Here is a 24478-nt window from a genome sequence, read left to right on the forward strand (position 1 = left end):
GATGGTCATGACCAGGACTTCCCTAGTGGTCTGGTGGTTAAGACTCTGCGTTCCCAGTGCAGGGACACAGGTTCAATCCTTGGTCAGAGAACTAGATCCCAATGCTGCAATAAAGGTCAAAGATTCCACGTGCCACAGCTAAGACCCAGCACAGCCAAATAAATAAACATTTTAGTGTTCATGACCATAATGCCTAACCCTTACTGAGTGCTTACTCTATGCCTGTCACTGTTCTAAGTGATTCACAAGCATAAATTAAATTAATCCCCTCAAACCCTAAACCATGTAATGTTGTCACCCCCATTGTACAGATGGCAAAACTGGGGCACAGGGAGATTAAACGATTTGCCTAAGCTCACCAGCAAGTAAGTGAGAGGTTTAGATATAGACCCAGGCAGCTTGGCCTCAGAAGCAGTGTGCCTGGTCACAAGACCATTTTGTGTCTCAGGCTTCCTGTTCTCATCCAAGGATCACACACGGTCAGATTCCCAGGCCAGGTCAGATTCCCACACCCTTGCTAGCATTAAAAAAGAAACAGAAAGGCCTGGGAAGAAACATCTGGGATAAAATGACTCAAATTTAGTAACAACCTACCAGTTTGTGTGCAACTCCCCAGCACCAATGAATATATGTAATGAAATAAATGAGATTACAGCTTAACTTTTCTTCCAGTAGGAGGGAACAACAACAAGGCTAATCTGGTACCAAACAGCAGAAAAAAAACAGTGTTTATCAGACAAATACTGAGACCCAATTGTGTACATGGCTGTGTGGGCTGCGTGCAGGAGACAGGGGATCTGCCCCTCTCCTCTACCCTCTAAGATATGACTGGAATCACAAAGAGCAGAGGCTATATGTCCTCTAGTTTTTGAAAGAATGTAATTTGTTACACCCTACAGGGACCAAACCTTTCAAGGTTTTAATGAAAGACCTTTTAAAAGACAGATGATCAGATGATGAGAAAAAAAAAAGTGAATATTTAAAAGCAAGACTCAAAAGCTTTGATTTCAAGAGCAAGCAAAAAATAATAATAATAATAAATAAACATGAATAAAACCACCCAGCTTTTTCTCTTCATTTAGCCTTTGATTTAAATATAAATTCTTGACTGAAAGCAAGATATAGATTCAAAACAGGCTCTAGAGTAGGTACAATGAATTAGACTGTTTTCTTATATAAATAACATTATTTTTCCAGCCTGGGTAGCATACTCTGACCAAATAACTCTCAGTCAAGTTGAGGACTGCTATATTACATTTTTACTTCGAACATTCTAGGTAGCATTATTTGATTTGTATAATCCAACTATAGCTCCAAGGTAGCATTCCAAAGTGATAAATTTTTTATAACGTTATCTGTGAGAGACCCTTTGTCTAATCTCAAACACCTAAAAAGTACAGAATAAACACAGTCTGCACTTACCTTTAATCATGTTTGCAATAGGAATCCACTTCTCTTTCAACGGATCATAGAACTCAGCCTCTTCTGCCGGAGCCCCTTTTCTGTAGCCACCTAAAGCATACACACAGCCACCCAAGGTGACTGCACAGTGGTAATACCTGGCATTGAGCATTGGCAAGCCTTCTGTCCATTCATCACCTTCACTGTTATAGATCCACACTGTGTCAAGAGCTTCAATGTTATCAGTTCTGTAACCCCCGGTTACATAAATATTGGGTCCCAAACATGTAACACCATAGCTCTCCCTAGTGTAATCTGGTATTTCTGCCCCTTGGATCCAAACATTTGTCAAAGGATCCCATATGTGTACCTCTGATAAAGGGTGCCAGTAATAGCCTCCAATGATATACATTGTGGCTGTGGATCGCTGAGAAATCTCTTTATGCATGGGATTCAAAGCATTGTATATTAGAGATCGGATCTTATTTTCAGTTAATAGGCAGCTTCTTTGAAGGCCTAAAGCTGTTTTTAAATACACTGGATCTACATCTATGTTGATATAGCTTAATAGATTATATAGGCATTCAATTCGATTTTCTACATCATGAGCAGTCCACTTAATAACTGGCTCTATGACAGCTTCTTCTTTCCAAACACTGAGATTCTTTCTGGACAAGATAAAGAGAAACTTTTCAAGGCTGATTTCCAGAAATTCTTCTTGTTGCCATACTTCCTTAAACCTTGAGCACAGAATTCTTCGAGATTCCTTCTCTAGTTCTGGACACACGTGAAATTCTGCAAAGGAGTGCATTCCAATACAATTATCAATATCCAAGTGCCTTACCAAAAACTGCTCACATGCTTTCTTCACTGAAAGGAACTGTAGCAGATCAGCTGCTTCAAGCAGGCTTTGAACATTTCTTTTAGTTATCTCAATTTGGGAAGTGTACGCGTAATTTACAAGGCCTTCCAAGATATCATGGTGGATGCCAGAGATCTTTATTTTATTTTTAAATTTTTCTTTCATGTCAGCCGTGAACATTGCCTTAAAATAATTGCTGCAAGCAGCTAAAACAGCTCGGTGACAATGGAAGATTATGCCTGAAGGACACTGAAGGGTAATATCAGTAAATAATCCATCCAAGTAAAATGTTCTGAATGCATCCAGAAAATCCACTGGATGCGTGGTATCCTTGAAAAGGTAAATATAATCTTCTTGTCCTTTTAGAGCCATGGCTGCAATAAACATGAAACAAACGTGTTTTCAATTTTGCATATTATCCCAGATAATCAGTGCCCAATATTCCTGTCATTGCAATGATTGATTAACATCGCATATGCAAAACTAGATAGACTAAGTTTAGCAGTCTAAGTCACAAATGCAAAACGTGGATAGACTATTTCATAATTTATTTGATGGTCAATTTAATTTCAGGGTAGCTCGTAGTCTGATATGAGGCCCCCGGATTATTCAGTGGGTCCTCTCAAAAAGAGATACTTATTTGCTACCTCATTTACCCAATCTCTTCAATCTGCCCCGAGTTAGGGTCCTAGAGAGACCTCACATTTGACAATCCAAGCGTCCAAGAGGTCACCTCACTCGAGGCTGGACCTTGGCCGGCCCCAATTCAACCTTTTTCCCGAGCTCCGTCTTCCTTTCAAGTCGCATCGATTGCCAGGAAACGGATGACAGAAATATAACTGATTAGAAGAAATCTCGGAAAAGGGAAACCCTGTGCCTTTCTGCTCAAGGAAGGACAGAAAGTAAAGCGGCCGGACGGCGGCCCCTCTATCCCCGCGCCACCACCGCGGACTGCCGCAGGGGTTTCCGTGCGCCGCGCGCCTGGGCCCGGAGCCGGCGTTCCCGCCCGGGGACCGCCCCGCCCGGAGGCCGGCGCGGGGACTCGCTTCGAGGGCGCCGCGTGCCGTCCACTGGGCCGGGTGCCGCGTCCCTCTGTCCCGGGCCGCGGCACAGGTGTGGGGACGGCGTCGCGGACGGCCCCGCGCTCGGCCCGGCCCGCCGCCCGCGCGGCCATTGTCTCCGCGCCTCTGCCGCAGGCGGGCTCGGAAGGCGGCGTGGCCTCGCTTCCCGCGTCTGGCCCCGCTCGCTCCCCGCCGGCTGGCCTCGGGCGGCGGGTCCGTTCCGCACCTACCTCCGGCAGTGGCTCCGGGACGCGGTGCGGACCTGCGGGCTAGCGGCGAGCGGGGGCGGGGGCGGGGGCGCCTCCGGACCCTCTGACCATCTTTGGAAGAGGCGCGGCGGAGGCTGCCTGCTAGCGCAGCTCCAGCCCACAAGCGGCTCCTATTTTGGTGCCCCGGCTGCTCCCCGCCTCCAACCGAACAGCCCCCCACGCTGCTGGGGCGCGGGGCCACTCGCGGGAACTCACGGATGGCGGGGCCGCGCTGCGGGCAGGAGCGGGGTGGGCGCGCGGGCGCGCGGCTGCACTCCTACCCGAGGCTCCCCCTGCAGCAGGTGGGAAGGCTTCTCCGAGGAGACCGCCCGGGCCACTTTTCCCTCTTTCCTTAGACCTGTCTCCCTAGCCCCACCCCCAACACAGACACTCCCGAGAGTTTTCTCTCTAGACAAACTCCATAAGTCCTGATTTAGAACCAGATATAGGGATTGGGGGCCTCCTTTCTCCCTCTTTCAGTAGCTCTCCCCAGCCCAGGACCTAATTGTGGAGTGGAATTGCGGGTGGATGTTGGAGAGAATACAACAAAGCTATAGGTCTGGGGTTGAGGTTACCTTCAAAATGCCAGAAGTAGGGGCTACTTTCCCATGAACTCCATTCTACCCCTTAGGAGAGCACTCTGGAGCCCCAGGGACTAATTGGTACAGTTTGGGTTAACCTGGAGCTTTGAGAAAAACTGAAAGTAGCCAGGGCCAAGGATTCAGGTTCCAGTATTTAGAGTAGCTGGAAGGAGCAGTCTCCAGTCTTTCTTCTGGTGGCAGCCAGTCCAATCACATAAAGGTGTCTATATGCTACACCAGAAAGTTCACTTTGTTGGAACTTTTTTGTTCCAACAAAACCTAATATCAAACATTTTCATTCATTCATTTGCAAGACTGTATTGAGTGCCTGCTTAGGCATAGGCACTGGAAACGATGTAGTGAAAGATGGTCCATAACTTTCATGGAGTTTACAGTGTAGCCCATTGCTTCAAGGCAAATAGATGGAGAAACAATAGAAACGGTGACAGACCATTTTCTTGGGCTCCAAAATCACTGTGGACGGTGACTGCAGCCATGAAATTAAGACAGTTGCTTCTTGGAAGAAAAGCTATAACAAACCTAGACAGTGTGTTAAAAAGCAGAGACATCACTTTGCCAATGAAGGTCCATCTAGTCAAAGCTATGGTTTTCCAGTAGTCATGTACAGATGTGAGAGTTGGACCGTAAAGAAGGTTGACCGCAGAATTGATGCCTTTAAACTGCGGTGCTGGAGAAGACTCTTGAGAGTCCCTTGGACTTTGAGGAGATCAAATCAGTCAGTCCTAAAGGAAATCAGTCCTGAATATTCACTGGAAGGACTGATGCTGAAGCTGAAGCTCCAGCCACCTGATGCAAGCAGCCAACTCATTGGGAAAAGACTTTGATGCTGGGAAAGATTGAAGGCAGGAGGAAAAGGGGATGACAGAGGATGAGATGGCTCAATAGCATCATCAACTCAATGGACACGAGCTTGAACAAACTCTGGGAGATGGTGAAGGACAGAGAAGCCTGGCGTGCTGCAGTCCGTGGGGTTGCAAAGAGTCGGACATGACTTAGCAATTGAACAACAATAACTACAGTATATGTTTTTCTGGAACTCTCTTGCTTTTTCGATGATCCAACAGATGTTGGCAATTTGGTCTCTGGTTCCGTTGCTTTTTCTAAATCCAACATCTGGAATTTCACGGTTCACATACTGCTGAAGCCTGGCTTGGAGAATTTTGACTATAGTGATGGGTAAATGCCTAAGTACTGTTAATTTCCCACTAGCCTTGAGGATTCTGAAGCTAAAGCCCTCTAGTATACTTAATGGGCTTCCCTAGTGGCTCAGGTAGGAGAAGGCAATGGCAACCCACTCCAGTACTCTTGCCTGGAAAATCCCATGGACGGAGGAGCCTGGTAGGCTGCAGTTCATGGGGTTGCTATGAGTCAGACACGACTGAGCGACTTCACTTTCACTTTTCACTTTCCTGCCTTGGAGAAGGAAATGGCAACCCACTCCAGTGTTCTTGCCTGGAGAATCCCAGGGATGGGGGAGCCTGGTGGGCTGCCGTCTATGGGGTTGCACAGAGTCGGACACAACTGAAGCGACTTAGCAGCAGCAGTAGCAGTGGCTCAGGTGGAGAAGGTAATGGCGACCCACTCCAGTACTCTTACCTGGACACTTCCATGGACAGAGGAGCCTGGTAGGCTGCAGTCCATGGGGTCACTAGGAGTCGGGTACGACTGAGTGATTTCACTTTCACTTGTCACTTTCATGCATTGGAGAAGGAAATGGCAACCCACTCCAGTATCCTTGCCTGGAGAATCCCAGGGACAGAGGACCCTAGTGGGCTGCCATCTATGGGGTCGCACAGAGTCGGACACGACTGAAGCGACTTAGCAGCAGCATTGGCAACAACAGTGTAGCCAGCTTAAGGGAGGAAGGAGACCAGGATGAAAGAACACCAGAGCCCCAGTGTGTTTCTCAGAATATGGTCTGAGAGACAATATACAAACAATGACCAGACTGTATATGACAACAGAACTCTGAACCACACAAAAAGCCCAAGAAGCCAAACCACAACTTCTGCAGCAATTAGAGTAGACCAATTAGACCAGCAATTAGACCAGAATACTGGAGTGGGTTGCCATTTCCTTCTCCAGGGGATCTTTCTGACCCAGGAAGTGGTCAGTGACAGCCAACTTACTGATTTTTACCCCTACTTCCAACTCAGGACCAACCAGAGAAAGCCAATTTGTTCCCCATACCAATCGCATAAAATATTCCTTGATTCTAATAGTTGGCCTGGAGCTTTATTTACCAGGCCAACAACCTCAAATAAAGCAAACTGGAGACCTTCCTCTTCTTCCTCTTTTACAAAGCTTGTCCACTCCCCTACCTGCCTTTGAGCTTCTATCAAAGGCAAATAATGTTCTGACTCTCTGGCTATAGCAAGATCTGAATAAATGGCCTCTGTTCTCATTTGGGTGATTTTAGTTTAATTCCACAAGTCAGACCATCTCAATTGAATTATGTGGGATGCTAGAATCTGCATTTTAATCAAGGGCATCAGATGATTCTTTTGCACAATTAGAATGTCAGACCTAAAATGGGAGAAAAATGAAAGATTTACTATCTCAACATTTGGTAAACAGTTTAGTAGAGAAGAAATGTATATGAGATCTTTTTCAGGCTTAATATTCTCCTGTGTCACTTATCTATCATGTAGCTTAACTGAGCTTCTCAGATCCTTAATTTTCTGACTCGTAAAAGAAAATATCAGTACTTTCTCAACTAACATAAGGTTACTGGAAAGATAAAGCAAAATTATGACTGATGCTGAAACTGAAGCTCCAATACTTCGGCTGCCTAATGCGAAGAGCCAACTGATTGGAGAAGACCCTGATGCTGGGCAAGATTGAGGGCAGGAGGAAAAGGGGAAGACCAAGGATGAGATGGTTGGATAGCATCACCGATTCAATGAACATGAGTTTGAGCAAACTATGGGAAATGGTGAAGGACAGGGAAGTCTGGCGCACTGCAGTCTACGGGGTGCAAAGCATCAGACATGACTTAGCAACTAATCAAATGACCATGAAAATACTTAGGATGTGGTATATAAATATTAACTATTATAATGAAAAAGTGTGAGTGTATATGTTAGTTGCTCAGTCGTGTCCAACTCTTTGCAACTCCATGAACTGTAGCCCGCCAGACTCCTTTGACCGTAGAATTCTCCAGCCAAGAATACTGGAGTGGGTTGCCATTCCCTTCTCCAGAGGATCTTCCCAATCCAGTGATCGAACATGGGTCTCCTGCATGGCAGGCAGATTCTTTACCATCTGAGCCACCAGAGAAGCCCATAATGAAAGGATATTTGCACTCCTCTATCACAACCTCAATTTGAAAATTAGTATCTGATTAACATTTCTTCCAAAATTACAAACTTTGTAGTTAATTGTAATTAAAGTTTGTCCTTCATAATGAGGAGTGATGTCACTGTTGGTGTTGTCATTCGAGGACACAATTGTGACTGATTGAAGATGGAAGTGTGGCTGTTTGTGGCATGATGCTCTTTGTTATACAGTAAGTACAGGCTCTATCTAACTCAAAGGAGGGCTTCTAGAATCATAATAGCTTGTAAACATGTAACAAATGATTCTCGAATAACAGAATTCACTACTATATTGTCATTTGTGTAGTTATTTCAGATTGCTGCAGAGCCCAGCTAATACTTTTGCTTTCACTGCCTGACATTCGTTGGTTTTGAATTACTGCTTAAAAGTATATATCAGCTACATGTCTACTATAACTAAAAGAAAAGAGCCCAAAAAAGTGCATATCAGCATAGAGTAGACTGCTTCAACCTGCCAGAAGAAGAGCAGCCTGCCAACAGAACGGTATGAGCAAGAGCAGTTCCTCTTTACTACACGCTTTATCAGAAATCCACTGCAAATTCTAATAGATGCGATGCACTCAGAAATATATAATTAGCATTCATAAATCAAATAAATTAATGACACTGTTCAAGAAAACAACCATGCCATCTGTGAATCCAAGTCTTAGGGAAATAAAGAGCCACCATAAGATGAGACATGAAAGACTCGTGGCAGATACTGAGATTGGCATGGAGTTGGAATCCTTTGGACATCACACTGTACTTTTCAAAAGACAGTTTATAAAAATAACAACTTTGTTGTTTTTAACCTTATTAGTACATCTTTCCACTAAATGTTGCTACATTGTTAAATGTTTGGTATGCTAATTGTGATAGCATTATCAATACATATAAATGTGCCAGTATATACAGAAAATTTTGTGTACTTCATTTAAGCTACTCATTAAGATGAGTTGATGTTAAGTAAAAAAAAAATAGGTATAATTTATAAAGCCACTGAATACAGCTGTATAAGTTGTGCACTGCACAATTCCAGCTCATTCCACTCAGATTGCTATGTGGACAGTCTCAGGAATTGTATGGTATAAAATCAGCACAGGTACATGGGGCTCCCCTGGAGTTGCTACATCTTGGCAAAGCCTTCTGGGTATGCTTCCTGGAAAATAAACATTCTGATGACTGGGCAACAAGTGCTTTCACAAGTCAGAAGGTTTCCAGTTCCTTGTTTTCAACAAAAGTCAAAGAGCATTTTTGACAAATAACTTGGAAAGAATCCATGAAATGAATAGCACTGCTATAATAAAATTCCTCTCATTCCTATCTTGTTGTCTGTGTGAACACATTTTCTCAGGAACTGTATCTATAGAAATGAAAAACAGGAATATCACTGATCCTAAAGTCTGTCTCATGCCAGCAGGAAGCAATAGTTAGCCAAGATACATGGTCTAAATGAAAGGAAAATAGCCCAATTCATCAGACTGAAATAATTTTTGATAAATTTTTACTTTTGATTTAATTTAAGCGTCTTTATGTTGTTTGGTTAATTATAATAATCAGTTCAGTTCAGTCGCTCAGTCGTGTCTGACTTTTAATCAGCCTAGAAATTTTTTTACTACTTGAGAATCAAGAACATAAAATAGTTAAAATTCTAATTTATGTACATATTTGTTCAGAGAAGTTTAAAAGGTAGTAAGATTTTCAAGTATAAAAACATATAGATGATACTTTCTTTGAATGTTTCCAATATGCATGAATTTCAGTTACCACCATTTTGTTAAATAACACCAATCCATCAAACAGGGTTCAAGTTTTAATTACTCTTGTGTATTTTTAATAACTTTAATTGCATAAAATAGAAATTTTGTCCTCTAGCTCTTCAGTCCACAAATCACTGCATAAGTAACAGGTGAGCATCATGGTTAGCGACCAATCACGTCTCTTCTTTCAAAGTCCATTGTGATTGGTCAGCGTGCATCTGTTATTCAGTTCACAGACAGACAACAAAGCTTCTAGTTGTCTTGCCTCCTGTCTGTGATAAATCTGCACAGTATTTTACAAAAATAGATGATTGAAAGAGGGCACTGGACAACGAAAATGAAAACGTAGCAAAGAAGTAAGAGTGATATTGCCAAAAGCAGAGCTTGAATTTAGCATAATGAAGTTCCAGGAGAGAGGGCTGAGCGTGGGAATGTTGACCGTGCCACCAGTGAAAAGACCAGATTGCAGCCAGCTGAACTCGGTGCAGGTGAACTTTCTGACTTAAAGAGGAAAGTGGTTGTTGTTGAAAAAAAAGGATAACAGTGTCCTAGAAGAAGTAACGCTGGTAAAAATTTTCACTTTCAAAAGAACTCTTGGAGATATGTCACAACATTGCAAGTGCAAAGGATAAAATGTTGGAAGCTGATCCAACTTTAGAAATAAGACAATTCACTAAGGCATAGAAACATGATCACTCTCTATTGTAAGTTATAGGACAAAAAGAAGGCGGTGAAAACTCTTTATTCTTAATAAATGTTTTACAAAAAAACTTATACTTTTATTTCCAATGTTTCTAATTGCAGTGTGTGTGTGTGTCAGTTGCTCAGTCGTGTCCGATTCTTTCTACCCCATGGACTGTAGCCCACCAGGCTTCTCTGTCCATGGAATTCTCCAGGCAAGAATACTGGAGTGGGTTGCCATTTTCTTCAGGGGATCCTTCCAGGAGAAGGAACTGAACCCGGGTCTCCTGCATTGCAGGCAGATTCTTTACAGCCTGAGATACCAGGGAAGTACACCAAGTAAATATTGGTCCTACTGTTTTTCATTTTCCGATACATTTATAGGAAACATATAGAAACTGTCTTCTGATACCAGTCAGTTTTTAATATCTTGACAAAAAAAACTTGAAGGTCACAGGACAATCACAGTTGTTCTTACTGATTACAAAGATTATTTTGCATGATAATTTTGCAAATTTTCCTATGAGGACTGCCTATATTTTCAGTAGGACAACATTCTCTGGGAGAATGGAAACATGAGCTCGAGAGAAAAAAAAAAAAGAGGGCTTCTCTGATGGTCCATTGGTTAAGAATCCACCTGGCAATGCAAGGGATACCAGTTCGAATTTTGGTCTGGGAAGACCCCATATGCCTTGGAGCAGCTAAGCCTGTGCACCATGATTACTCAGCACTCGAGAGCCTGCAAGCTGCAGCTACTGAAGACCGCTCCGAAAAAAGAGAAGCCACTGCGGTGAAAAGCCCGCACAGTACAATGAAAAATAGCCCCCCTGGCCGCAACTAGAGAAAGCCTGCATGCAGCAACCAAGGTCCACACAGCCAACAATAAATAATAAATCTTTAAAAAAGAATAAGATAAAAATCCCTCACTGTTAAAGAACAACTTGTCTATGTATTTTTAAAGGAATCATGGTAGGTTTCAAATAATTATAGTTACCTTTCACTAAATAGATTTTAAAGTGTTATTTTAAAGCCTACTAAAAAGTCATTATTTATAATATTCTAGAAGTTATAACCTTGGAAAATGTTTAAACTTACAATGAAAAGTTTTCAATATCAATCTAAAAATGTAGAAGTGAGTCCATATGTTACTTTTGGGGTACTTGTTCAAAAAACATATGAAAGACCACTGGTTCATTCTCAAAATAGGAACTAGCTTACTACACTTGGAGGGAGGGTCATTTAAAAGACAGTGCTTCACTGAGGATATGTTTTTGGGTGCCATAGTTCAGTTCAGTCGATCAGTCATGTCCGACTGTTTGCGACCCCATGAATCACAGAACACAGGCCTCCCTGTCCATCAGCAGGTCCCAGAGTTCACCCAGACTCACATCCATCGAGTCAGTGATGCCATCCAGCCATCTCCTCCTCTGTCGTCCCCTTCTCCTCCTGCCCCCAATCCCTCCCAGCATCAGAGTCTTTTCCAGTGAGTCAACTCTTCGCACGAGGTGGCCAAAGTACTGGAGTTTCAGCTTTAGCATCATTCCTTCCAAAGAAATCCCAAGGTTGATCTCCTTCAGAATGGACTGGTTGGATCTCCTTGCAGTCCAAGGGACTCTCAAGTCTTCTCCAACACCACACTTCAAAAGCATCAATTCTTCGGCACTCAGCTTTCTTCACAGTCCAACTCTCACATCCATACATGACCACTGGAAAAACCATAGCCTTGACTAGATGGACCTTTTTGGCAAAGTAATGTCTCTGCTTTTCAATATGCTATCTAGGCTGGTCATAACTTTCCTTCCAAGGAGTAAGCGTCTTTTAATTTCATGGCTGCAGTTACCATCTGCAGTGACTTTGGACCCCCCAAAAATAAAGTCTGACACTGTTTCCCCATCTATTTCCCATGAAGTGATGGGACCAGATGCCATGATCTTCGTTTTCTGAATCTTGAGCTTTAAGCCAACTTTTTCACTCCCCTCTTCCACTTTCATCAAGAGGTTCTTTAGTTCCTCTTCACTTTCTGCCATAAGGGTGGTGTCATCTCCATATCTGAGGTTATTGATATTTCTCCCGGCAATCTTGATACCAGCTTGTGTTTCTTCCAGTCCAGCGTTTCTCATGATGTACTCTGCATATAAGTTAAATAAGCAAGGTGACAATACACAGCCTTGATGTACTCCTTTTCCTATTTGGAATCAGTCTGTTGTTCCATGCCCAGTTCTAACTCTTGCTTCCTGACCTGCATACAGGTTTCTCAAGAGGCAGGTCAGGTAGTCTGGTATTCCCATCTCTTTCAGAACTTTTCACAGTTTATTGTGATCCACACAGTCAAAGGCTTTGGCATAGTCAATAAAGCAGAAATAGATGTTTTTCTGGAACTCTCTTGCTTTTTCCATGATCCAGTGGATGTTGGCAATTTCATCTCTGGTTCCTCTGCCTTTTCTAGAACCAGCTTGAACATCTGGAAGTTCACGGTTCACATATTGCTAAAGCCTGGCTTGGAGAATTTTGAGCATTACTTTACTAGCGTGTGAGATGAGTGCAATTGTGCGGTAGTTTGAGCATTCTTTGGCATTGCCTTTCTTTGGGATTGGAATGAAAACTGAGCTTTTCCAGTCCTGTGGCCACTGCTGAGTTTTCCAAATTTGCTGGCATATTGAGTGCAGCACTTTCACAGCATCATCTTCCAGGATTTGAAATAGCTCAACTGGAATTCCATCACCTCCACTAGCTTTATTCATAGTGATGCTTTCTAAGGCCCACTTGATTTCACATTCCAGGATATCTGGCTCTAGGTTTGTGATCACACCATCATGATTATCTTGGTCATGAAGATCTTTTTTTGTATAGTTCTTCCATGTATTCTTGCCACCTCTTCTTAATATCTTCTGCTTCTGTTAGGTCCATACCATTTCTGTTCTTTATTGAGCCCATCTTTGCATGAAATGTTTCCTTGGTATCTTTAATTTTCTTGAAGAGATCTCTGTCTTTCCCATTCTGTTGTTTTCCTCTATTTCTTTGCATTGATTGCTGAGGAAGGCTTTCTTATCTCTCCTTGCTGTTCTTTGGAACTCTGCATTCAGATGCTTATATCTTTCCTTTTCTCCTTTCCTCTTCACTTTTCTTCTTTTCACAGCTATTTGTAAGGCCTCCCCAGACAGCCATTTTGCTTTTCTGCATTTCTTTTCTATGGGGATAGTCTTGATCCCTGTCTCCTGTACAATGTCATGAACCTCCATCCATAGTTCATCAGGCACGCTATCTATCAGATCTAGGCCCGGTACCACAGTTAAAGCTAAATTTCAGATAAAATTAATACATGGAAGAAGATAATAAACTAGGATCTTTTTCAATTAGAAAAAAAAAAAAGAAACCCAATTCTTCTGGCTAGAGAAAGTACCATGGGATTCTCCAGGGAAGACTACTTGAGTGGGTTGCCATTCCCTTCTCCAGGGGAACTTCTTGATCCAGGAATTGAACTCAGGTCTCCTACCACAGGCGGAACTTTACAGTCTGAGCCACCAGGGAAGCTATTCTTCTGGCTGAAAGTGTTAGTCACACAGTCGTGTCTGTCTCTTTGGGACCCCATGGACTACATAGCCCGTCAGGCTCCTCTGTCCTTAGAATTCTCCAGGCAAGAATACTGGAGTGGGTAGCCGTTCCCTTATCCAGGCGATGTTCCCTACCCAGGGATCAAACCTGGGTCTCCCACACTGCAGCAGATTCTTTGCCATCTGAGCCAGCAGGGACCCAGAAAAAGTAAGAGCACTGGCTCAAATCAACCAAAACAGACTGATACTCTCCTCAGTCACAGATTAAAACTGTCCAATGATTCTCTATTTCATTCAGTAAAAATCAAAGTACTTACAAGGATCTCCAGCACCCCCTTACCCAGGCCAGCTTCTCCCCTCACCAGGAATGGGTTGCCTCAGGGTCTCACTGCTAGCTATTCCTTTTGCCTGCCCAGCTCTTTTCCCAAAAATACTATATGATCTGGTCACTCACCTCTACTGGATTTTTTGCTCAAATATCAACTTCCCAACAAGGCCTTTTTTTTTTTTACCAACCTATTTAAAATTATCTCCACATCCTACCTGTTATTCCCTATTCCCCTTCCCAGCTTTAATGCATAATCCTTATTACCATCTATGATATCATATATTTTGCATATTTTTTAGTTCATTGTGAGATTTCTCCCACTAGAACATAAACTCCATGAAAGCAGTGATTTTATGTTTTGTTTATTGTATATCCCCCATTCATTCTAGTATTCCTAAAACAGTGTCTGCCACATAACAGGCACTCAATAAAGATTTTTTATACCAGTGAAAATATGAGCAGATTATAAGTAAGACTTTCAGAATTTGCTTTAAAAATTTGCTCAGGGCTCAGAGTTCTTCAAGAAATTATATAAATGACAATCCACAGACACTGCCTTCCTGCAGAACATGATCTAAAAGTTTTGTGCTTTTTTTCATTTTCAAATTCAAAGCATCAGGCTTATTTTTTTATTAATGAATTCATTTATTTATTGTTGGCTGTGCTGGCTCTTCACTGCTGCACATGGGCTCTTCTCTAGTTACGGAGAGCAGAGGCTACCCTCTGGCTGCAGTGCTCTGGCTTCTCAGTACAATGGCTTCTCTTGTTGTAGAGCGCAGGCTCGAAACATACGGGTTTCAATGGTTGTGCCTTCTGGGCTCTAAAGCTCAGTAGTTGTGGTGTGTGGGCTTAGTTGCTTCACAGCATGTGGGCTCTTCACAGATCAGGGATTAAACCCATGTCTACTGCCTTGGCAGGCGGATTCTTTACCATGAGCCACCAGGGAAGCCTGCATCTGATTGACATATCTCTTCATTTTCCTTCTCACTCACAGCATGCTTAGGAGGTCTTTATCACTTCTACCTTGACTTACTGCAAGACTTTTCTGTGTCATCTCTTCCTTTTCCTCCGAAGCTGTACATTACCTTTCATACCACCTGAACACAACTTTCTTGACATCACTTCCCTTTACTTGCTCCTAAGAGGTACCTGGAACAAATTCAAACTCCATTGATTAGCTTACAAATCTGTCCATAAATTGGCCAAATCCTACTTACAAAGCTTTATTCCACTACTCCCCAGTGTAAACATTTAACTTCAGTAGGCCAGATATTAATAGATTATCACTACCTAAAGAATATGCTGTACCCACCCCTATCTTGGCTCACATTATTCCCTTCATCTGGGAAGCTCTATCAAGTCCTTTCCATTTTTCCAGGTCCTTTCCATGCTTAATGTATAGATCACAGTCTACCTCTTTCATAAAGCTTCTATCACAGTTAATCAATTGAGCGAATACAAAACACAATACTGTATGGTCATCTAGTCCTTCCTTGACTTAAACACTTTTTATGCTGATTACTAAGATGCTTTATGAAGCATACTTGGGAATTATGAATTACATATATATGTATCTCACCCTTCAATCAACTGTAAACGCTTTGAAGGACATCATTCTTTGTAAGACATAGTCCTACACTTCTTAAACGTCCACAGGTTTTTGTTTTATTTAGGTTTGCTTTCTTGCACATAGTAGACTCTCAAAATATTTGCTTACTGTAGTCTTTTTCTCCCCTCAAAAATTGTGCAACAGGATATTTTTCTGGATTTAAATCTGAAAAAGGTTAACTTGTTAATAAATCCCTAAAAGAACATATTCTCATATTGAACTGAGGAAAGTAGAACATTGCATAGACCAAGTTGTGAAAAGAGTTGAGATTTTTGGTATGTAACAAAATCCAGAATATGACTGTAGAGGGGTAGAAAAAAATGTGAATGAGCAAGTTTTCCAGTTTGTACAGTTTTAAAATCCCATGTGACAAATGTTAGTTTAATTGTAATCATATTTTACTAGTTGTTTAAACATAAATCTGAAAATTTATTATTTGAATATAAAAGACAAACTAATTTTTTACTAAGTAATGTCTTGAATAAGCAATGAGTGTTTCTAAGAATGTCTGTGTTAGGAACATTTATGTTGTTTTGTTTCAATATGAACCATCATCACATAGATATCAGTTTGTATGACATAAGTCAGATAGATTTAGCTTTTGGCCAGAAATATATTATTCCATAAGCCCTAGTAGAGCACATCAAAAAAATCTCTCTTCAACAGAACCATCACACTGTCCACCTGAAAAAGAAACCCATCAGAAGGTACAAAAATGATAGGGTTTTAGGTAAGAGTCAAGGCAATTAATTACTATTAATATATTCCCTACAGCCGGTCTCATCTAAAGATGTGCTGTGGGATTGTTAAGTCAGCAAAGGGCTCTCCCTCTCATCTTCTGAAAGAAAAAAGCATATCTCATAATAAGGGTAGGAAGCGGCTATAAATTCCAGTCCCATTATCACACTATTAGCAGAGCTCAGTCTGGGGCCTGCCTGTGACATACCAGCTGTCCCCTGGAAGGAGCTTATGAGACTATAAGTGATGATCTTTTCTAACTCTCCTTCAGGACTAGCACAAACTAGGAGCTAAAAAAAATTCAAATGCTATGACAGTAAATGAATATGTGGGTATATCAGAGATAACATTTTTTAAAAAGTAGAATAAAGATGTAATTATAACTCATATTATAAAAGACTGTACTTGTACTACAAAAGCAGATTGAAACTAATAGATTTGTTGTGCCACAGTACATATAATATATAGGAATTTCCAGGTGGTGCTAGTGGTAAAGAACCCTCCTGCCAATGCAGGAGATGTGAGATACACAGGTTTGATCCCTGGGTTGGGAAGATCCCCTGGAGGATCTTGCACAGCAACCCACTCCAGTATTCTTGCCTGGAGAATCCCATGCACAGAGGAGCCTGGTGGGCTACTCCATAGGATCACACAGAGCCAGACAGGACTGAAGCAACTTAGCCCAGCACAGCACATATAATACATGGGTAGGAAAAGAAGCCTCGTATGTATCTAATGCATGAAGGAAGTGACTGAGTTAGGCATCAAAAATATTAAACACTCAGGTGGTGATTGCTATGATGTGACAAGGCTGTGGACTTGGTCATAAGGAAATTATTACACAGAGGAAAATATTTTGGATCCGTCGCTGTAAGAGTAGCAGTATTCTGTCTGTACAATTGCTGTATCTTCACTTCATCCAGGGATAAAGCATACAGACTTTTAGTCATTAAGTGGTTCTCAAACAGGGATTATTGGCAATGTCTAGGGATGCTTTTGGTTGTCACAACTTGCCAGTGAAGTGAAAGTCGCTCAGTCATGTCCAACTCTCGGTGACTCCATGGACTATACAATACAGTCCATGGAATTCTCCAGGCCAGAATACTGGAGCTGTTCCCTTCTCCAGGGGATCTTTCCAACCCAGGGATCAAACCCAGGTCTCCCACATTGCAGGTGGATTCTTTACCAGCTGAGCCACAAGGGAAGCCCAAGAATACTGGAGTGAGTAGCCTATCCCTTTTCCACCAGGTCTTCCCAACCCAGAAATCAAACTGGGATCTCCTGGATTGTAGGCAGATTCTTTACCAATTGAGCTGTCATGGAAGCCCAAAAATGAAAGTTGCTCAGTAGTGTCTGACTCTTTGTGACCCCATGGACTACACAGTCCATGTAATTCTCCAGGCCAGAATACTGGAGTGGGTAACTTTTCCCTTCTCCAGGAGATCTTCCCAAACCAAGGATTGAACCCAGGTCTCCCACATTGCAGTGGCTTCTTTACCAGCTGAGCCACAAGTGAAGCCCAAGAATGCTGGAGTAGGTAGCCTATCCCTTCTCCAGTGGATCTTCCTGACCCAGGAATCAAACCAGGGTGGTCTCCTGCATTGCAGGCGGATTCTTTACCAACTGAATTATGAGGGAAACCCTAACTTGGCAGGAGGAGTGCTAGTGGCATCTAGTGAGTAGAGGTCGGGAATGCTGCTATTCTACAATGTACAAGAAACACATACTCCCCGCCGGCCCCCAGAAAGAAATCATCCAGCCCCGAAAGTCTATACAGTGCCAAAGTGGAGAAAGCCCGTACCAGTTCCCACTCTAGCAGTTAATTTCTGTCTAGGAGCTTTTCTTCGATGATCAAGTTCATATGAGCTATGGTAGGCTATTCTGTGGCAGGTAAGCCTGAGCATAACCACATTTTGGCTGCTCATTTAGAGAGACAGGTTGGACTCACCTGTAGGAACTAAACTGATTTTCAGGTTATTTCTATGGCACCTGGACTTGGCCTATAAGCCAGTCGAGACTGCTTTCTGGGTTTTATTGTCTTTATAGGAAGTGCCGCTAGATTCAGCACCTTAGGCAGTCAAGTGGCAACCAAGTATTAAGAAGTATTTCGTCTATGAGTGTGTCAGAAAAGCAGAAGCTCAAGTCCCACCCCAGAACTATTGAAAACAATTTGTATTTTAACATGATCCCCAGCAAAGCATTGTTCTAATACACACTGAGGAAAAAAGGAAAAGAGAAGAAAGACAGTGCTTGTAAGAGCAAAATGAGATAACCAGTGACTTGATCCTGAATACAGTCCTGTGTCCAGTTCAAGGACAGTCTTAAAGGTCAGAGAGGATTTTGAGTAGGTCAGAGAAGAGTCATGAAAATAAAAACTGCTTTCTGATAATCAGATAAAGAAGTCATAGTTATTTAGCTCAAAGACAAGAAAACTAAGCAACATGAAGAGTTCAAACCTGTGACCTATTAATATGCTAAAAAATTAAAAGCAAGATTGATCCCAAAATGGTTTTGCAGTAAAAGGAAAACCTCCTTCTAAAGGCCTTAAAAATAGGGTGACTTAACTTTAGAGGATAGCTAGTTAGTTCAGTCGTGTCTGACTCTGCAATCCCATGGACTGCAGCACACCATAGACAGAAGATAGCTCCCTGTAGCCAACACTAGAGAACACTTAGATTCATAATGACATTAGAATTACAGAATTTTAGAACTGGAAGGCAGTTAGGGATAAAATTTGCTCAGTCTAGTCATTTTACAGAAAGTAAAATGAATTCCAGAGAAGCAAAATAATTCAGCAAAATCACAGAGCTATTTACCAGTTAGAACTGGGACTAGTGTTCATGTTTCTTGTTTCAACATCACCTAGTTTTGAAGAATTCTTTTATTACTTGGTTCTGTGACCTTACCAAGCTTGTTTTCTTATATAAAAATATTGGAGCAATATTCCTATTTTAAAAGATAGTTGAAAATAAAATAAGTTTATACTTAAATTACATATGTAGCTTGAAGTGAAGTGAAAGTCATTCAGTCATGTCAGACTCTGTGACTCCATGGACTATACACTCCATGGAATTCTCCAGGCCAGAACACTGGAGTAGGTAGCCTTTTCCTTCTCCAGGGGATCTTCCCAACCCAGGTCTCCCGTATTGCAGGCAGATTCTTTACCAGCTGAGCCACATGGGAAGCCCAAGAATACTGGAGTGGGTAGCCTATCACTTCTCCAGTGGATCTTTCCCACTCAGGAATCAAATGGGGGTCTCCTGCATTGCAGGCAGATTCTTTACCAACTGAGCTAATAGGGAAGCCCTGTTATATACTTTCCTAATACAGTAGTTTATAGCGTATACTTTCCTAATAGCTTGTAGCTTATACCTTCCTAATACAGTAACCATGTCAGACTTCAATACTGTTCTTTTATTATATGGATTCCTTAAAGGACAAGGATCTTTCCTGTTTTCCTTCCTCCCAACTTCCCTCCCTCCCTCTTTTCTTTTCTTCCTTCCTCTTTACCATTCTTTCTTTTTTAATCTCTTCATTCCATTTAAAGTGCAAAAATGTACATTTAAATTAAAAATTTTAACCTTAAAGAATATTAATACAGGTAAATACTTAGGCTATAATTTTAAGTGATAAAAGCAATATGACAATTATAAGAATAATCCATCTATATCAAAGAGCACATATATATATACACATATATAATAGACACACACACACATACATATATACAAACACATTTGGGGAAAATTCTGAAAGGATCTGGTGTATAGTGACATTATAAGCAATTACTTTGCAAATGTCACCCAAGCAGTGAAGCAGCACTGGGGCGTCTGGACAGTAGTAAGCAGTGCTTGGCAAAGTTTTTATCTGGAAGTTGCTGGAGAAGGTCTGGGCACAGATTTGGCTGCATGTGTGACCTGTGCAGTCAGTAGGATCCCACTCTTGGTTTAATGCTTTGCTGTCTTGGAATCCGTAATAATCTTTGAACAAGAGGTTTCATATTTTCACTGTGTTCTGGGTCTCACAAATTACGTGCAGCCAGTCCTGTGTGAACAGCTTAGGGTTATAGGGTGTGCTCTGTCTCAGGAGGTCTTGATTTCTTTAAATTTATTTTTCTTTTTAAAGAAGTAAAGTCACATTATAAAAAATTAGAAAACACATTAGCAGGAAAAATTAAGTCCCTGTTAAACTCTCAAAGGCAGAGACATTTTTAGGAGCATCTCTCCATAGGTCACAATGATGTTCAGTGTCTGGTCAGAAGAATAAAAAGTAATTTGTTACTTTATAGTTTAAATTGCCAAACACATAATTACAAAAGAGCTATGTGTATGAAAATCAGACTTTTCCTTGAGATTAGCTATTGTGTTAGTTTTTACTGCTATGTAACAAATTAAGACAAATTTAGCAGTTTAAAACAACACAAAAACATTGTCACAAGTATCTGTAGGTCAAAAATCTGGGCAGTGTGGCTGGGTTCTCAGCTCAGGGTCTCAGCAGGCTGAAATCAAGGTGCCAGCCTGGGCTGTGTTTCTCATCTGGGGCTCACAGTCCTCTTCCAGACTCGCATGACTGGTGGCAGAATTCATTTCCTTGCAGTTTATTGTAGGATTGTAGTCCCTGTTTCTTTGTTGGCTGTCAGCCAGAGGCTGCTCTCAGCTCTACAGGCTGTCCACATTCCTCATTATATGCCTTCTTCCATCTTTAAACCAGCCAGGGCATGTTGAATCTTTCTTGTGGTTTGAATCACTGACTTCCTTTTCCGCTACCAGCCAGGAAAACTCTCTGCTTTTAAAGGGCTCGTGTGTTTAGGTCAGGTCCAACCCAGACATTCTACTTTAAAGTCAATTTGCCATAAACCATAACCTAATCATAGTGGTAAAATACATCAAATTCACAGTACTAAGGATTATGTTTAGCATGTACACCAGGGCATGGGACATCTCAGGGACCATTTTAGAATTCTGCCTACCACGGCTATCCTAGAGTCTCCTTTGAAGAACAGGAAGTTCCTCTACTTCTCTGCCCAATCCTATTATGATATTAATAGTCTTTCTTAATTTCTATTTTTAATTCTAGCATCTCTATAAGCTCACAGTTTAGTATAATAAAATTGGCCATGGAAAATCTGCTTAGCTTTGAGGGAAACAGAGATTCTTTTGCTTTCAAAGGAAAATTTTTAGAGAACAAGAATACTACCTTTAAAAAATCCTAATTAGTGTGTATCAATATATTTGTTTCATTAAATCTAACATAATCTAATGGATAATAAGGCACATACTAAATTTAGACGTTTATATTTTTAAATAAAGATTAAGAACAAATTATCTAGAAATAATAAAACAAGTTTAGAAAAGATGAACACAATATTAATATAATACAAACAATATTTATCACAGATATAACAATATTAGTATCTTCCATATACAAAGTGCTCAGAAAAACAGATAAGCAGAACACAGATCTTATACATAAATGAGCAAAGGACATGTCCAGACATTTAAAAAATAGGAAATAGAACTAACTTAATAAAGTTGGACCTCAGTGAACTAACATTGAGTATATACTACGTGTGTGAGGTGCTGGCATAAATGACAAGTGCAACACTTCTATTCAGATCCAGACACTGTTATGGTTGTGGCCAGCATCCATTCTTGTTTGGCACTTCTGTTTTTATTAGCTGGTTCCTGTGCTGTAGTAGTTGCTAAATATATTGACTATTAGCACTGATTGATTGTGTGCAAAATGCTTTATTACCCGTAATAGGCTGAATAATGGCCACCAAAAGATATCAAGTCCTAATCCCTGGAACCCATAAATGTTCCCTGGAGCCCATAAATGTTCCCTGGAACCCACAAATGGTCGCAAAGAGTTGGACACGACCGAGCGAGTGAACAGTAAGGAAAATGGGTCTTTAGAGATGGAAGTTAAGGATTCTGACTTGGGGAGATTGTCCTGGATTATCTAGTTAGGCTCTGAATGCAATTAAAAGTGTCCTTATAAGAACAGGGCAGAGGGAGACTTGACATAGACAGAAGAGGAGACAGCAATGTGGTCATGAAGGTAAAGACTGGGAAGATGATGCAGCCACAGCCAAAGAGAGCAGGCAGCCACTAGAAGCTGGAAGAAACAACAGATTCTCCCCTCAAGTCTTCAATGGAGGGTTGCCCTGCTGACACCCAGTTTCAGCCCAGTGAAACTGTCTGCGTTTTTAGCCTCTGGAACTGTGAGTGTTTTAAGCTACCCAGGTTGTGTTACTTTGTTAAGAGCAGCCATAATAAGCTACTAGCATGTCCAATTCAGTATATCTTTACAACAATCTTAGGGGTGGCAGGTACCATTATCATCTCCACATAAAGGATAAGAAAATTGAGATGTTTGGAGGCCAGGATTAGCCCAATCCAGGGCTAGATTTCAAATTGGTCTAACCTAGAGCAGAGCTTTTAATCACGTTAAATTAGGAATTAAAAATGAGATACTACAATTTCTGTTTCTGGAGGAACTGGGACTGGTCTAACCACCCCACTATAAACAGTAAGAAAACTTGACAAAATATATGAAATAGGAGTTTCCAGGCACTGAACAACAGGCAGCACAGGAATGTGATCCATAAGAGAAGAGAAAACAAATGAGGTAAGTCCTATAATTGCCTGCATTTCTGCCTGGAGACATTTTCCAGCCTGAGGTGCAGGCAAGGGGAATCCCAAGCAGACCACAGTAGTTTCACTGAGTCGAGGAGTTGGAGGTAAGTTTGGGGAGGTTGAACTGGCTGCAATTTGTAGGACAGAGTACCAGACAGGAAGGAGCTAAATGGAGAAAGAGTTTCAGAAATGTGTAGGAGGAACTGTCCCCTTGACTCTATGGTGTGACTAAGACACACATGCGTAGGGTGAAACACTGTAAGTCTGGCAAAGAATGATCCCAAGACCATCACAAATTAGGTTATTCCCAGAGGTCACACAGAGCTGGAAAAGATCTAAGTTCCAATTGAAGCCAGAGAAGCACACAGTTTTTTTACACTGGGAAACAAAGGAAAGGGGACAAAAAATGCTTATGTTAAAAGAGGAAGAAGAAAAACATTAAAAAGATGGCTAGATAGAGGAATGGACAGGAATGTGATAAAATAAGCAGAGTAAAATGTTAATGTAAAATCTAGACAGCAGGTATCCATGTGTTCACTGCAAAATTAAAGGACTGATAGGGCAGTATTACGAAAAACTTTATGCCCATAAATTTCACATGAAACGGACAAAGTCCTTGAGAGACACTTTACTGGCTTAAAAGCATATCCAACACCCTTCAACTCCTCCCTCAAAAGTAGAGTTTAATTCCCCTCCCTTTGACTGTGGGCCTGACTTTGTACTGGTTTAACAAATAAAACATGGTGGAATTGATGACGTTTGATTTCTGAGACTACGTCACAAAGGCACTGTGGTTTCCTCTTTGCCCTCTTTCTTGGATTGGTCACATGGCAGGAAACTATGCCTTTAGGACATTCAAGCAACACTTTGAAGACACCCACGTGGTTGGAAATTGAGACCTTCTGCCAACAGTCAGCAAAAAGTTGAGATTCCTAAAAACAATCAGTGAGAAACTGAGGCTTCCTGCCAAAAACTGTGTAAGCCAGCCACCTTGCAAGCAGATCCTTCAGCTCTAGTCAAGCTTTCATATGACTAGAGCTGGAGGGGACATCCTGACCTGAGATCCTGAGCCAGAATAACCCAGTTAAGTGCCCCTGTGCCAAAGAAACTGTGAGATAACTAATGCTGAGTTGTAACCTGTCAAATTCTGAGGTAATTTACTATTCAGCAAAAGATAACAAACACTGTCACACACTGCCAAAGCTTACTCAAGAAATACTATACAACCTGAATCTACAAACAATTAAGGAAATTGAACGAGTAGTTAAAAATCTTCCAATAAAGAGAACTCCAGGTCTAGATGTCTTCACTCTTCTACTTTATCAAACATTTAAGGAAAAAAAGAAAATATCAGCTGTTATAAATTACTCCTTTCAAAGTCATCTTTTTCCCCCCTCTAGTTGCTTTATGCTTTTTCCATCATAGATTATTGGTAGTTTTAAAAGGATGTGATTTCATGTGGTTTTCATTTTCCTGTTTGGGGTTCATAAGAACTCTTGAACGTGTGGTTTGATGTCTTTCATCAGCTTTATAAGGTTCTCAGTCATTATCTTCAAATATACTGCTTGTTTCATTTTCTTCTTTCTTCCCAAGACACCAATTTCCTATGTTAGATCTTGCTATATCTTCTACCTCTTAATTTCTCTTCTGCATTTTCATTGTTTTGTCTTTCTCTACCGTAT

At 41.3% G+C, this 24478-nt stretch overlaps 1 protein-coding gene across 2 annotated transcripts in view; it reads right to left on the reverse strand.

Annotated features, from left to right (window-relative positions):
- The window catches only part of KLHL23 (kelch like family member 23), a 47884-nt gene that overhangs the window by 15189 nt on the left and 8217 nt on the right, over nt 1-24478 (reverse strand). The window contains exons 1-2 of one of the 2 annotated variants that reach the window (XM_019971309.2): nt 3555-3878; nt 1423-2637 (exon numbers count right to left, since the gene is read on the reverse strand). In XM_019971309.2, the coding sequence (XP_019826868.1) occupies nt 1423-2635 (1213 nt within the window). In that variant the 5' untranslated portion in view covers nt 2636-2637; nt 3555-3878. Of the gene's footprint in view, nt 1-1422; nt 2638-3554; nt 3879-24478 lie in introns of those variants that run through there. The other variant, XM_019971299.2, reaches the window with a different exon arrangement.

Source organism: Bos indicus, chromosome 2 (genome assembly GCF_029378745.1).
Source record: "Bos indicus isolate NIAB-ARS_2022 breed Sahiwal x Tharparkar chromosome 2, NIAB-ARS_B.indTharparkar_mat_pri_1.0, whole genome shotgun sequence".
NCBI lineage: Eukaryota > Metazoa > Chordata > Mammalia > Artiodactyla > Bovidae > Bos > Bos indicus.